At 30.8% G+C, this 17,156-nt stretch overlaps 1 protein-coding gene across 1 annotated transcript; it reads right to left on the bottom strand.

The window, feature by feature from the left end:
• Window positions 1-5,045: 5,045 nt before the first annotated feature.
• On the bottom strand, window positions 5,046-16,443 carry LOC129890350 (pectin acetylesterase 8-like). Its single transcript, XM_055965912.1, has 13 exons — window positions 16,405-16,443; window positions 14,666-14,811; window positions 14,132-14,214; window positions 13,881-14,010; window positions 13,695-13,774; window positions 13,228-13,314; window positions 7,797-7,921; window positions 6,517-6,577; window positions 6,380-6,433; window positions 6,220-6,297; window positions 5,705-5,783; window positions 5,405-5,541; window positions 5,046-5,252 (listed from the first exon to the last, which is right to left on the bottom strand). The coding sequence occupies exons 2-13, from the start codon at window positions 14,805-14,807 to the stop codon at window positions 5,133-5,135; spliced, it is 1,176 nt and encodes a 391-aa protein (XP_055821887.1). The 5' UTR covers window positions 14,808-14,811; window positions 16,405-16,443; the 3' UTR covers window positions 5,046-5,132.
• Between the last annotated feature and the right edge of the window lie 713 nt (window positions 16,444-17,156).

Below are 17,156 nucleotides of genomic sequence, written 5' to 3'. Positions count from 1 at the left end.
TAGAAGCGTATATTTATAGTACTAAAACAGAATTTGTTTTTCTGATTTTAATATAATATTGAGTTTAAAAAGTTTATAGTAGATTTTGTGACCTTAAATTAAAAAATATTTTTTTTTAATCTTATAGTATGCGGTAGTGATAAGATCTGCATATACTCTATCTTTTTCAGATTTTATTTGTGGAATTTTACTGAATATATTATTATTATTGTATAAAGGGCAGCCCGATGCACTAAAGTTCTCCCTATGCGCAGGGTCCGGGGAAGGGTCCGACCACAAGGGTCTATTGTACACAGTCTTACCTTGCATTTCTGTAGTATTTAATATATCATATAAAAAGCAACACAATAAATTGTTAAAAATATATATATTTAAAAAAATTGGATAAACAATTTGAACGAAGGGAGTATATTTATTTATATATAATAATGACTTTGCGAAGTTAACGCTAAACTGGAGGATTGGAGACATACCTTGTAGTCTAAAGAGTTTAAGCTGAGTAGGACCAAGATAGAGTACCTAGAGTGCAAGTTCAGTGAGACACCTCAGGAGGTTGGCGCGGAAGTTAGGCTTGGGGACCAGGCCATCCAAAAGAAAAGTAGTTTCAAGTATCTTGGGTCTATCATGCAAGGTAGCGGGGAGATTGACGATGATGTCACACATCGTATTGGGGTAGGGTGAATGAAATGGAGGCTTATTTCCGGTGTGCTATGTGACAAGAAGGTGCCACCACAACTTAAGGGCAAGTTCTACAAAGTGGTGGTTAGACCGGCTATGTTATATGGGGCGAAGTGTTCTAATTAAGGACTCTCACATTCAAAAGATGAAAGTAGCTGAGATAAGAATATTGAGATGGGTGTGTGGCATACCAGGAGCGACATGATTAGAAATGAGGTTATTCGGGATAAGGTAGGAGTAGCCTTGGTGGAAGACAAGATGCGGGAAATGCGACTGAGATGGTTTGGGCATGTGAAGAGCAGAGACACAAATGCCCCAGTAAGAAGATGTGAGAGGTTGGCCATGGATGGTTTCAGAAGAAGTAGGGGTAGGCCGAAGAAATATTGGGGAGAGGTAATTAGACAAGACATGTCGCAGTTACAGCTTACCGAGGACATGACCTTAGATAGGAGGGTGTGGAGGACCCACATTAGGGTAGAAGGCTAGTACATAGTCTCGTTATTCTTCCCTATTAGTAGGCGAATTAGCGCACTATAATTTCTTTTGTGGAGGACTCAAATTAGGATAAAGGGCTAGGTGACTTATCCTTACACCATGGAAGTTGTAGTTCTGCTCATTGTTTATTGCCATTTGATTTCTGCATTGTATTGTTGTTTATAGGTATGAGGCCGTTGTACTTTGATTATCTTATTTATTTATAGTAGTTAATGCATCTTTCTTTTCGTACTATTTCTACCATGACTTTCTCACTTTTGTTATTCCTTGTTTTCATCTTGTTTTCGATATGCTTGTCCCTATCTGACCCTTTTATCTTGTTTTCCTCTCTTGAGCCGAGGGTCTTTCGAAAACAGCCGCCCTACCTTTCAAGTTGAGGGTTAGGTCTGCGTACACTCTATTCTCCCAGACCCCACATGGTGAAATTATACTGGGTTGTTGTTGTTGTATAATAATGGCTTTGTGAGTTAAAGTCACAATATAATTAGAATTTGATGTAATTGGGTGTAATTACATTCTTTGGCATATTACCAAACAATTATTTGGTAAGAGAGGGATATTTCATTATGAATTCATGTACTATTGCACAATAACTTGAGATTACTAAATTTTAAAATCTTAATTTCGTCTCTAACAAACAAAAATTATTTACACTAACGATGTATCACAATTCATATATAAATAGTATATCAAGAAAAATCATTCAATTCACAAAAGCTCACTTGTCAAAAAAAATAAAATCTCCACCCTAACATGCTTTTTACTCTTCTTTTTTTTAAATGTTTTGTAGAATAAGAATCTTTTCAAAAGTTTTCTTGTTTTGTTACCCAAAATGGAGAAAAAGAATAGAGAAATCCAACCTTAAAGCTGTTATTTTCTTTTTTACATCAACGAAGAATAAAGTGTATTTCGTATAAAGCCTTTTTCGAATTAAATTATTGAAAAAAAGGAAGCTGCCGACACACTTCCCCTCAATGACATTTTCTTCGAAGGTGGTTTATGTACTTTTTGTTTAACACAAAAGGTTGCTAAGTTAGGAGGAATTAAGATTTTCTTGGCCATTTACAATAAATAATAATAAATAAATTTTTCATATTTTTATATATTAAAATGAAAATTTAATATATATATATATATATATATATATATATATATATGTGTTGAATTTTTGTAAAAAAACTATAAAATTATAAAAAAATAATTATTAGTGGCTTAAAAACCTAATTCTACTTTGAAATGCTTTTCATGAGTCGAACATTTATCAAAATCAATCTTTCTATCCTCAAAAATGAATAAATTCTACATATTATGCATTATTCTTTTTAGGTTTCACTCGTGCAAATATAATAAATACATTGTAATTATTATTTTTGCATTTTTATATTTTTTTTTTACAAGCTATTTCAAAATATTTTTCTTGAGTTATTGCTTGACGGTCTATTAAATAAATAGTATTTTTATTCTATAAGAAATATAAAAGTCTACATATACAATATGGTCTTTAAATTTTATCATAAAAATATATTGAATATATTATTATCGTAAAAAAAGATTTTTAAGTAACAGACATGTTGTGTTAGATTAGACAAATACCATGTGCTGAGTGATGGAATCTTATCAGCTTACGCGTTCCACATTCAATGAATGAACAAACAGTGTAAGTGAATTTGAAAATAGAAAGATGGATTGATCACTTTTTAAAAAAAACTTATTGAATTTTCGTTAGTTTAAGAGCTAATTGCTTAAATTTATATTAATTTATAATATTATAAATTTTATTAGATTTTGAATTTTAGATACATAAAATATATAAAATTAAAATTAGGTATAATTTGTTTTAGATATGTTGTATCTAAATAAATTTGCATGTATTTGACTCTTTTTCTCTCTTGCCTATTTCCTATCTCGCTCGTCTCTCCTCTCTCTCGTGTCTCTCCTATCTCATTCGCCACTCTCCTCTTTCACATCTCTCTCCTAGTATCTGATATTCTAGATACATGTATTTAATATTTCAGATGCATGTATCTAGTGTAAAAATATATGTATTTAGATGTGTATGATTTAAAATTTGATATGAAATTATTAATTAGTGAAATAATATGTAATTATTTTAAACTATAGAAAGAATTAGTAAATATGATAAAAAATGTTTGTTTTATTAAATCGTTTTTCCTTTCTTTTTTTTTTTCCTTGTGATGAGATTTTTTATTTTTTATTTTTTATTTTTTGCGCCTATTCAATGTAATAAACAAAAAAGAGCATAAAAAATTATGTCCAAAATGGAATAAGTAGATTTTTTAATTTCATTTTCAACATTACTAGTTTTTTCCATGTACCACTTTTTCCAAGTAGGACCACAGAGAGAGAAGGATGAGGTTTGTTCATTATTGACATAGGAAAGCCTATCCATGATTTAAAAGGATTTTAAATTTTAAGGCATGCACGTGAATGCCGGTGATTAATTTAAGGCATTAACAAGATAATTTGTTTGATATTGGGAATAAGGTGGATATTTAAAATTAATATTAATTTGTTTGATCAAATTTTTAAGAAAAAATAAGTGTTTTGAGAGAGTTTGAAATAAAATTTATACCATTAATTAAATGTAAAGATCTGTTGAATAAGTGTTTAGAGAGAATTTGGAATAAAATTTTCACATTAAAGATAAAGCATTTCTTAACAAGTGTGATATTATCAAGATATTTTGAAAAAATATTCCATTCTTCGTGATATAATTTGATAAAGAATTTAAATAAGAAAGAAAATTATTGGAACAAATGATATTAAACTCACAATATTTTCATAACTATAAAAACAATTTATTAGTCATAAAATAAATAAATAATTAAAATTACAAAATATATATTAAAAAAAATTAATAAATTAAAAAATAGTATCATATTAAAAAGTTAACGGTGCCAAAAAGATTGAGCAGGAATTTAGAGCACCTCGGACTCCATGAATTACGAGTTCTTTTAACGTATTTGAGGGGGCAATTTGTTTCTCTTGATTTCTTTAATTTTTTAAGAGAAAATGTTCAAATATGTTATCGAATTTTGAAAAAACAATTATTTATGTTATTTATTAAAAATTTAGTTTATTTATATTTTTTTATTTGAGAAAATGATCATCCTTGTTATTAAGGATTAATTGAAAATCATATTCAATTTTGCAAAATTATTTTATCCATGTGGCAAACAATGATTCGCCTAAATTAATTAGATAGAAAAAACAAAAAACAGTAACAACAATCAAATAAATATTGAGATGTAATACAATTAAGCAATTAAACATGTATTTTTTACTGAAGCATAAACTTTTAGATCAAATAATTACATAATTTTATAATTAATACTTCAGATCCATTACACTACATTCTTTAGTGATTCATAAGTTTCCTTCAAGGCTTGCTTTGGGATGTATTTACGAATTTTTGAATATTCTTTAATTGATTGGTATACCAATATGTTTGGGTGTTACCTTATGAATTAAAAATTAATTTTGAGCTCATAATTTACTTTTGTGTTTTTGAAATATTTAATTTCCTCATTATTATTCAATATTTACGGATTAATTTCTCCAAAGATAGAACATAACTCTATTTGTAAAAACAACACTTCAATTTACAGTAAATCCAACACTTCATACTCATCTATATTTTGTTTGAAAACAAATGAATAGAACAATTTTGAGGGGGAGAAAAAAAAAATCAAATTAGGTATTTTAGTGTATAAAATTTGATGCTAGACCTCTAGCTCTAAATTTACCAACAATAAAAAATGTGAAATGGAGAGGTGCAATCTAAAAGGTGCCTTTTTAATGTAATTCAAAAAATGTCTTTTTTCATTCCTTGATCACACCTTAAACCCCCGACACAATTAAGAAATAAACAAAAGTTCACAAAACTAAATACATAAATCAATTACTAAATAATACACACTTGAGATTTTGTAGATATTTTAGGGGCAAAAACTTGTAATTGAGGGGAATTTGTAACAATTTAATGGCAAGTCCGGCTTGTCTATCAATTGTACATTACTCCGGTCGAAGTACCAATTGCTAAATGCCTCTGCAATTGTCTGCAAAAAAAAAAAAAAATCTTAAATGAGATCAGAGATGAATCGGAAAAAAAAATGCTATGTTATAGGTTCGAGTTATTTTTTTTTTTAAATCGAATTAGAATAAAATAAATTCATTCAGTAAATTTGAGAATAATAGTAAAAAAATTAACCTTATTATATACGGAAAACCCATTCCAACCAACGCCACTTGTTATTTGGGCATGAATCAAGCAAGAGTCAATAAACATTCCTCTTGATGAAGAATTACTTTGTTTGGGTAATGCATTTAAAAAATCCTGTTTGAAATCTGAAGGAAAAAAAACAGAAAACTACACAAGGTTAATTTAAATTCCAAATTTCACATGTTTAATTTATAATTAATTAAATCCAAATTTGACTTGGGCATAGATAATTATATAATAAATGAATAAATAGATTATGATGTTTGGCTTTGAACTTGCATAACTAACCTTGTAAAGTTTTAATAAGAGAAGCTGAGCATGTATTATTAAAAAGGTCTTCATAATAACCAGGAAAAGTCTTATTTATCTGGAAAAACATTTGAAGATAAAACAGTTGTTAATCCAAGGCAATTAAGAAACATAGAGTATTTTTTTTATAATAGTTAATCTATATAATCTTTCACTCAACTGTTTAAACTAAAAATAACCAAAAAAATATATCATATATGTATAATCTATACATACCTGTTGGTAAGAATAAATAATAAATTCAATCAACTATATGTGCAAAAATCCCTTTGGTCAATTTTTTAAAAAGTTTGTTTGGAAGTTTTATATGTATGGCATGCATATATATGAGTTGTACAAAATGTCATATTGTCCATGACAAAATCAAACATAAATAATTAGACCTGTTAGACATATAATTGAGAAATTGAAAATTTTCTATTAAGAGTCTTAGATATCAATTAAATTCTAATTTAATTTTCTCCTGCACTTAATTAATGGAGAATTGAATTGACCTGAAATGTATCAAACATTGAGTTGACTATGAAAAATGGTGTCTTGATTTCTTGTTGAAAATATTGAGGAAAAAGGCACTGCAAATTCATTAGACATAACATTAGTTTCAAATCCGTTCGACGAGCTCGATCGAAAAAGTGAATGACTATGAATCCTGACCAAGGCTGGGTTCATTTTTGAAGTACACGATGATGGTAACATATTAGCTGAATGCTGCACTTGATTAAAAAAAAGGATTAAACAAACAAATATTGAATAATATATATATGGATATGATAGAAAAAGAGGAATTGTACATGTAATTTAATCAGTCCTTCATTGACAGTGTCCATGTATGTCATTTCCTTCTTGTTTTTCCTGTTACACAAATTAACAACAATGTAACTCATCTATAGTATTACTAATTTAGGAGGGAGTTCACTTTTCTTCAAAAAATTATATTGTATATACAAGGTCGAAATTATATTTATATATATATATAATAAGCATTGCATCCCTTAAATTTCTTCACATATTTTTTTATATATATTTTGAATCCTTCTAGTGAAAATCTAATATTGCCACTGCCATCTTGTTAAATTTATTAGGAATTGATTTCTCACCATACAATCACTCAATTGACTTTTATTATCTCATCTTATCATGGCATATGCATAAAAAGGAAAGTAGTATAGACCTCATATTTTCTGTTAAGGTCTTTCTAGAAAAGATTACTAAATAGTAAAAAAATAATAATGATAAGATATATTAATTATGATCTCCAAATCGAACAATGATGATTACATATGTGCACGTGAAGAAATTAATTTATACTTAATCCAAAAAAAAAAATGGGTATCATAAACCTTATCGGAAACTAACTATTTAACTAGTCAAAGAATTTTTTGGTTTACTAGCATAATAATTTTTTACATGTTTTAAATAATCTTTATTATGAAAGATTAAAATTATAATACTTCTAATGTAATTTTTCACATTTATTTTAGGTCAAACAAACGTAAAAGAATCATGTTCCAATTCGTAACAAATAATATCCCCATATTTTTAAAATTGGAATCAAGAAAAATAAAATAACCTTAATTATGAAATAATAATTATTAGTTATTTTTATTACTAAAATTGAGTTTTACTTTTTCTAAATGGCACTAATCCTTTTTCCAGAAGGAAAAGGTTTTAGATTTCTATAAATTAAGACGCCGCTGAGGAAAAATTAATAAGGGTGAGAATGCGTTGGTCTCAATCTTTAGGTGTTCCTCTTATAGTCGCTCTTCTCTCTTTGCTCCTTTTCAAGATTATTTTCCCCTGTAAATTCTCTGAGACTTTTTACTATTAAAAATTTTGCTTTTTATAATGGATCTGATCCAAGTTTATTGTCTCCTTTGGCCGATTTATCATCTTTTTAGGCTCGTTTTGTTAGCTTTCCACGTGACACTAATTATATTAATCTAACAAAATTAACCTATACAAAATGTAACTTAATTCATAACAAGTAATAGCAACTGGAAAAATTGAACTAATTAATTGTGTAAAAAAAAGAAGTTAAATTTATATTATTGACTCTTAGGTTAATTCTTACCTGTGGAGAAAATAGCTTCCATCAGCAAGACACTTTACTCTAGCTGAGTTAGGAAGAAGAGCTCGAAAACGATCACAATGGATTAAAGCAGGCAGTCCTCCAGCTGAACCACCTGTGAGAATGGCCTGTAGTCGTGTATAATAAGTGTATAATAATATATATGTATATTGACTAGCAGCTGTACGCAAATATTATTCGCCTAGTGGTCAAATGTGCAACTTCCCTAAAACGCTTTATGTACTCTTGCGTTGTTGAGTAATATTGAGACAACATATAATAATAACATATTTACTGTAATTTCACAGGTGAGGTCTGAAGAGGGGTAGAATGTGCATAGATTTTACTCCTACCTTGTAGAGGTAAAAATATTATTCCTAAAAGACACTCGATTCAAATAACACATATCAAAGTAGTATTGAAAGGAAAATATATACAAAAGTAAAGATGACATAACAAATAATAAGAAAAGCATTACATAACATTCAGAAGAAAAAAAACAAGGAGATATTGTTACACCTCAAAATTTGGACGCTAAGATTCGGACTATTCTTCGTATGCGTATAGCTTGAACTCGAAGACTTCAAATTGTATATTTATGATCTAGGATCAATTAATAATTATTTAAAGTATATTAGATGTGATTTAGGGTCATAAGGGATCCGTAAAACCAAGCCAAGTTCAAAGAATTTCTATTGGCTAAGTTTCCGAATGAGTTCGTATAAGGGTCAACTTCAAACGACCATATCTCCTAGAATATAACGAATTGAGTGTCCGATGGCCTATCAAATTAAAGGTCTTTGATTTTTCTTTCCAACGCCATCAAGATTGCATTTTTTGGAGTTTGGAGTAGAAAGTTCTAATCATTTTACTGAAACATGTACGGACATGACAATTCGACGAGCTCACCTGCCAATTTGGCGACTCGCCGAATGGTTCAGAGAAAAGAAGATTTAGCTCCCCGAATGGATCCGAAACCCTCCATAAACTGTTATTTTTAGGTGAGCTTAAACACCTTTTGGCGACTCGCCAAATGGTTCGGCGAGGAAACCTCCAGCTCGCCGAAATTGCCGATGAAATTTATTAAAAGGTGATTTTTCTCAATCTTTCAACCTAATAATATTTTTATACGTCGAGATATCTCAAAATCTCAAATTCTCCTTCTCCCAAAGATCAAGAACTTCAAGAAAGAGATTTCTCCAATATTGGGAGATCTAAAGACTCCAAGTTCAAGATCTCCTTCACAAATTCATAGATTGGTTTCTCAACTTCAAGCTACAAGGTTCCAAACCCAACACTTTTATCCAATAATTCCTAAGATTCAGGTATGTAAGACTGCTCATAACATGGATTGAATTCACTCATGTGCCCTACATCTTCTTTGAGTTGAATGTTCATATAAATTGAGTTTTCTTGATAGATTTATATCCTAATGAGATTTTACATCTACTAACTTGATTTTGTTATGTTGATGTTGATGAGTTGAGAAATTGATAAATGTTTCATGTCTTCATCCCCATGAACCCGAGTTGATTCTTATATTACAATATTCTTATACTATGGTTGGGTCTAAGAGTTGATTGGTATGAGTTGTTATACATATTTTTGTTATAAGCTTAAATATTTTGAGTCTCCTTAATTATTGATTTGGAGTTTTTGGTGAGTCATGATTTAGCCCCAAAAGATTAGCTGAATGAATGGAGAAATGATTGGATAGGATTAAATATTGTCATAAATGTATATCTAAACTACTCTTGAAAAATGTTATTTGGATTGATTGGATAGTATAATCGATCGAGAGATTTGATTGTGATAGAATTGATGAATTGATAAGGGTCCAAATGAGACTTGTCGAAATGACTAGATTGAACTGATTGGATAGAATTTTATGAGCATTGAGTTTTGGGAGGAGTATCGAGCACCGAATTGGTAAAAGTAAGTAATAACTCGAACCCAATCACTACGTCGCCAAACGCAGGAAAGGATTGAACCATTAAAGTCGGATGTTTCCCAAATTACTATCCTGACATGATATGACTTGATTGGTTACAGATCCATGATTGTTGATTCGTTCCTATCCTGGCATGGTATGAACAGACGTGGCAACAATGTCGGTTTGTTGTACTATCACTGGCTCATAAGTGAAAGTTGTAGGATAAGAAAAACTCCCATATAGGTCTTAATAATACCCTGAGTCGAATTTGGAATGGATTGAATTGTATATGATTGGTCTTGTCTAAATCATATTCTTGTTTAGACTTAGGACATCTTGATTAAGTTGTTTCTTCTTTTGAGTTGGGATTCTGAGTTGATTTGATTCTACCCTGATGCATGTTTTATTCTGCCATTTTACATACTCGTACATTCCACGTACTGACGTGTAACACCCCTCAAAATTTTCCCTAAGATTCGGGCCTTCTTTATATACGTGTGGGGCCCATCGTATTTATTTCGAAGTATGTGCTTGAGTTAAGATGAGTCCCTAAGAAATTAGGAGTGTTGGAGGTGATGTGGGGTCATTGAGGACCCCTAGGACCGAGCTAAGTCCAAGAGATCCGTTGTGGCTAAGTTTAGGACGAGTTCATGTAAGGGTCGACTTTTAACGACCCTATCTTTTGAAAGGCGTCAATCTGGGTGGCCCACGACCTATCAAATTAAAGGTCGTCGAGTCTTCTTTCCAACGCCACCAAGAACGTAAATTTTGGAGTTCGGAGTCAAAAGATATGACGATCCTAAGATGAACTAGCACGACAGGAATTTCATTTTTTGGCCTAAGTTGCAACTGCTGGGGAAATGGCCTTGGCACTGTAAGGGCGCAACGCGCCACTATCGCGCCAAAAACATGCCTTAGTAGTTTGGTCCCTGGCGCGATGCGCCACTAAAAGTTGTGCAGGGTTTTTCAGGCCAAATTCCCAGAATTCATAACAATGGGCTTGGCGCTGTAAGGGTGCGACGCGCCACTATCGCGCCAGAAACATGCCTCAGTAGTTTGGTCCCTGGCGCGACGCGCCACTAAAAGTTGTGCAGGTTTTAGGCGTGATTGGCTTTGGCGCTGTAAGGGCGCGACGCGCCACTATCGCGCCAAGGGCGTTTTAGCCTATATTCAGAACTGTTGAGGAGGGGCGATTTGGGAACTTACCCAAATTATATATATGTAACCCTTGGTCTTTTGGGAACCCATTTGGCAGCCCCCACTCTCTCTCTAAAAAGCCCTAGGAGCTTCTCTCTCTCTCTCTTCTTCATCTTCTCTATTTTCAACAAAAAGAGTCCAAGAGCTTCAAGATTTGAGTCCCCCATTGAAGACCCAACATCAAGGTTTCTTCAAATTCTTCAAACAAGGTATGTAAGTCTATCCAAAACATGGGCTAAGTTCACCCATGTGCCCTATTCTTGCTTGAGGTTAGATACTCATGAAAAATAGAGTTCTTAGTATGATGTAGGTCTATATGAACTTTGTCTCCTATTTATATAATGCTATATGTGTTGATGTTGTTGAGCCAAGAAGTCCTTAAATTCCTTCATGATTAGTATGAATTGATGGAGATGAATTGTTGTTATGTTTTGTTGACCTCTTTAGCCATGTGAATATGTTGTTTAAGTCAATTTCCTTAAATGGACTATTCTATTTGAATGGTTGAGTTGAAGTCATAGAGTTGTGTTAAATCTTGAGGAGATGTCATAAATGTTCATATAGAGGAGGCTTGATTGAGTTGATATGAGGAAGGAATTGGCAAGTGGACAAGGTCCTAAATGAGACTTGTCATTGTGCCTCAATTGAATTGCAAATGAGAACCGAGTTGATGAGGTGGTATTGTATCACATGAAACTAGCCGTGAGGGCTTGTTTGAGATGATTTGAGGAGTCTTATGAGCATAGAGTCATGGGAGGAGTATCGAGCACCAAAGCGGGTGAGAGTATAGTCCATACTCGAACCCCAGAAACTACGCCGCCAACGTAGGTAGGGATGGAACCGTTAAAGTCGGATGCTTCCCAAGGGATTGGAACCGTTAAAGTCGGATGCTTCCCGTGGGATCGAACCGTTAAAGTCGGATGTTTCCCATTTGTATTGTCCTGAAATGATAGGACTTGACTAATCGATGGTACTCATGATTAGAGAGGCGTTCATACCCTAGCAAGGTATGGACGAACGTGGCAACAACGTCGGATTGTTGTACTATCACCGGCTCATAGGTGATGGTTGTCGGTTAAGAGAAACTCCCATTTAGGCCTTGTTAGTGCTCCAAGTCAGTTGAGTTAAGTTGCTTATGAGTTAGTCCTATCTAAACTATTCTTGTTGGACTTAGGACATTGAGTGAGTTGTGATGTATACATGTATGAGTTGAGGTCCTGAGTTGATGTTGATGTTTTCTTAATGTGGTTTCATCCGGCCATTTTACATACTCGTACATTCCATGTACTGACGCCATTTGGCCTGCATCGTTTCATGATGCAGAGACAGGTACTAGGGATCATCAACCGGCGCTCCGTTGAAGATCCACATACACTTCCAGCCAGTTGGTGAGTTCTCCTAGTTTCCGGAGGATATTGGGCCTTCTTGTACAATTTTGTTGTCTCTTCTTTTATTTAGATTGTTGGTAGCCATGGGCTTGTCATTGGCACCTTTTAGACTTGAATAGAGGCTTCGTAGACTGGAGTGTGGGGAGGATTAAACTGTTATCTTGAGGAGTCTTAATTTACTATTCTTGTTGGGTTGTAAATGTTTAGCCTTCGGCCTTTATAGTATGAAAAATATTTCATTAATTGAGTTCCGCTAAGAGAATGTGAATGAATGAATGAGTGACTGGACCAGGTGGTTCGCTCGGAGGTCAGAAATGGCCTTCGGGTGCCGGTTACGTCTAGGGTACCCTCCCGGGGCGTGACATGATGTCCATTTGAGCATGCATCGTTTCATGATGCAGAGACAAGTACTAGAGATCATCAACAGGCGCACCGTTGAAGATCTATTCGCTCTAGCTAGTTGGTGAGTTCTCCCTATTTCTGGACGATACCGTAGTTATATTTTCAGCCTTGAGTTAGCTTTCCTTTATTTGATTTATGGTAGCCATGAACCTGTCATTGACACCTCTTAGATTGCTGATAGAGGCTTCATGGAATGGAGTATTGATGATGTTGATTTATTTCATTTTGACTAGTTTCATTCTTACTAGTTGTTTATTGGATAGATGGTTGACCTTTGGCCTTATTTATGAATAGTATTCTTGTGAGTTAGGTCTTCTGATGATAGAATGAGATTGAATGAATGTGTGATTTGACCAAGTAGTTCGCTTGGGGACCACCAATGATCTTCGAGTGCCGGCCACGTCTAGGGTACCCTCTCGAGACGTGACACAATATAATTAATAACAACCAAATAAATATTGAAATATAAAATAATTAAACGTGTATTTTAAAAATTAATACTTTAGAAACATACATTTTTAACATTCTTCATTCCTTTCTCCAAGAAATTCTCAATCAAGGCATGGAAAATCCTTGCACCTCTGAAATGAAGGTTAGTAGCCTGATAAAACATTAGCACATATAATATCAGAAAAATGCTTAGTTGATTTTATATATATATATATATAATCTAGATAAATACGGACGAAAGTGGAGGGGGAAGAGATAAGATGGGGGTCGGATTGGGTGAAGTGTGTATGTGTGTTTAATTTGGGGAGAGGGATCGGAGGAGATGATTATTAGTGTGGAATGTTATTTATCAAATTTATTTTACCTACTATACTTAAAATTATTATTTTTAAATTTTGAATGAACTAATTTTTTTTAAAAAATATTTCAAAAATATTTTGACCAACTAAACTTGAAAATTTCAGAATAAATACTCTTAATTCTTTCAAAATTTTGTAAATACATGCAAATAATTGAGCTTAAAGATTGTACCTGATCAACTTTTTCAACATCTCCCGTGAAAGATGATCCATCACAATAAATAACCATAACTCTATTCCAATTGTAGAAATCTAAAAAAAAACATAGATTGATATAAAAAAAACATAAATTGATATAATTAAGTGAAAGCTTGATTATTTTTTAAATTATTTTAAGTACTAATTAACTATAATTTACCTGGATTAATTGTCTTATTTTTGCTAAGTATTCCATAAAATGATCTTTGCTTTGGAGCAAGTTTTGAAGAACCTTTTTCTGTCTTTGAACGATCAAGGCAATCTGTCACATTATAGCACCATTCTCCTCCCTAAATACAAATATGAAAGTTAGAATTAAAATTTATTTTTTAAAAAAATTCATTTGATTTTCAAAATTCGAAAAAATATCACATAAATTAGAACGAAAAAAATATTTTACATGATGCTTACCCTAAAGTAGATTATCCAATTATTAGCGCCGTCTCCATGTCCCTCGTCATAATAGTACGCTGGAGGTGTCCCATCCAAGCAAACTAGAAGCATATAAGAATGGAAATAAGAGTGATAAAATTAATTTATGAATATGCAATTCGTTTAATTTGTCGAATTCGTTTAAAATTGGATAATAATCACTTATTTATTTACTCAATTTATCTTGCCCCGTTTAAATTCAGTTCATATAAAAGTTAAGCTAATTTATATCTACTCATTATTTAGCTAGCTCATATTAATCACTCAATTCGTCTTGGCCCAATTAATTAGTCAGAGTTGGATAATGACTCATTTTATTAACTTATTTTAATTCGTCAATCGTCTATTAATTTAATATTCGCAATTGCATATAGGATCATTACGAAAATAACTAAGGAATTCAACTCATTATGACTTGATAGTTTAAAATTCTTATAAATTATTTTAGTACTATATGAAAGTTAGCCTCATAATTCAAATATATAATAAAAAGAGAAAAAAAAAGATTTTTACCAGCTCCTTTTGACACTGCACTTTCAAGAATGGTTAAATCAACCATGACATTTTCTTCCTCTCCAATTACAGCTTTGCCATTTAACATAATTAAACAACAAATAAATAGGCATAACCCTTGCAATATTTTTGTAATTTCCATGCTTCTACAACAAACAATAAAAGAACAAAAAAAATAGTCAGAGACTTTATAAAATCTATATATATATATAAAAAAAAAAGACAAAATATGCAAGAAGAAATTTTTTAAAATGTTGTATATTTTAAAAAAGCATATACGTTCAGGTAATATACACAGTTAGTAACTGAATTTTTATATCATCAAATCACTTTTATAATTATTATGGCAATTAACATTTATATTTGTTTTATTTTTCAAAATTATAAATCTCTTATATTAAGAAGGATTATCTGTAGATATTTGAGATTTAACATATATAAACTCTTGTTTGATTAATGTAAAAAATGCATCAATTAAACAGAATAGTAATGAAGAAATAGCAACATTAATTTGTTTTTGATCTTCAAACAGCAACATTAAATTTGAGAAAGTTTTCCATTTTTTTTTTGTTTGTGAAAAAACCAATATTTTCTTGAACTCTATGAATTTCTTACCCCATAAATTAAAACCTCAGGTTCCACGAATAATGCGATGGAAACAAATTCTATTGTGTTTTTTTTCTTCCTGCAATTGTAGGCAATTTTATATTGACAACGTAGGTGAAACAGAGAAATACGGGCTAGATTTTTGTGATATCAATTTCTTTTTTCATATGTCCATACAAAAAAACGCGTAAATTCTAATATAATTTGGCTATATATACACATTCACTTATTGACCATTCAATATTTATTATGTCCTCCTGTTCATAATAAGTCTTTTTTAGCTTTTTAGAATTAATTCAAAATATGTATGTTTTAAAACAAAAAAAATAAGTGTTTTTTAACATATACATAACTCAACTATAAAATTATACCCTCAATGATAATTAATTTATCCAAGTGTCTTAAAGACATATATTCTCAACCAACAAAGCAAATAAACTAGTAAAATAGCAACAAAATCAATATAACAACAAATTTAAAGTAAAGGTAATATTTCCCCAAACCTCAAGCTAGCTACTCACAGTATATATATTAAAAATAAATTGAAAGAAAAAATGAATTTATGTGCAAATCTCCAAGCTTTAGTGTTTCAAAAGCTCAAATAAACATCAAGGAATTAATTGTAAAGATCTTCAAAACCAAGAAAAGATGAATTTATCTAATGTCTCTTGCACCTTAAACACATAGTCAAATAGTACTTGTTAAGGTTTGAAATTTAAACATATATTTGAAATTAGTCGAAGTGTGCGAAAGATGAATTAAATATCACGATTATTAATTATTTTTTTTAACAAAAGATAGTTTGAATTGTCAAAAATCTTCCTAGTTTTTTTTTAAAAAAAGAAATATATGTGTGCACTTAGATACTGCATTGCACCTCATTTCTTACACATTAAGCAGGGAAATTAGAATTTTTTTTTAAAAAAACATAAAAGTTGTGGGCAAATCTCTTATCTTTCTACAACCTATTGAATCACTTCAATCTAAGTTATAGGTAAAATATAATGCTTAAATTACCAACTATAATCCATTTTTTTTTAAAAATGTGATTAAATACCTTGTTTTCAAGATCTCAAATTTTCTAACAAAAAACAAAATTATTTCACCAAAAATATGTTGAATAAGAAGCTTACCACAAGTTCGAAGAAATTTCTCTGCAAATTCAAAATCTAGAAATAATTAACTCAACTCATTTTGATTGTTAAAGGCAATACTTCAAGATACATGTGATAAAGTCAACTAATTAATTGTAGCATCTGCAATATTAAAAGACTTTTTTTAGCTAAAAACTTTTTGCAATTTTGTTTATTTAATTCATTTTCCTGATAGTAGAACATGTAAATACAGAAATTGACCAGCTTCTAAGTTTTACCTACCAATTTTGGCCTTATAAGGCAAGAGTACAATTTAATGAATGATATACCTTATACAAGCCTATAATAGACCCCATTTATTACCTATCCAACTCATCTAAGTTTGATTTGATTATTAAATCATTTGTATATTAATTCAATTCATTTTATTCCATTAAAATTTGGTTTATATCTAATTTAAATTGATTGATGAAATTTTTTTATTACTATATTTTTAAAAAGACATTTTATTTTATTGAATATGTTATAAATAATCATAATAAAAAATAAATAAATTTTATAAGGTCTTTGTATAGTTTTTTGTTAATAAAATGACCTTGAGCCAATTTGATTTAAAAAAAATAAAATTATAAGGTAGTAAAAATTTACAAAAGAATAAATAAAGCAATTAAAATTTAATAAAAATTGAACGAATTGAATTATGACTCATATTTTAATTTATTTCAGTCTAAATAATATTTAGACGAATCAATAACCCGTTTATTTATTAATTCAACATATTTTGACCCACC

This window comes from Solanum dulcamara, chromosome 5 (assembly GCF_947179165.1).
Source record: "Solanum dulcamara chromosome 5, daSolDulc1.2, whole genome shotgun sequence".
NCBI classification, from domain to species: Eukaryota; Viridiplantae; Streptophyta; class Magnoliopsida; order Solanales; family Solanaceae; genus Solanum; species Solanum dulcamara.
This window is presented reverse-complemented; position numbering and strand designations above follow the sequence as displayed.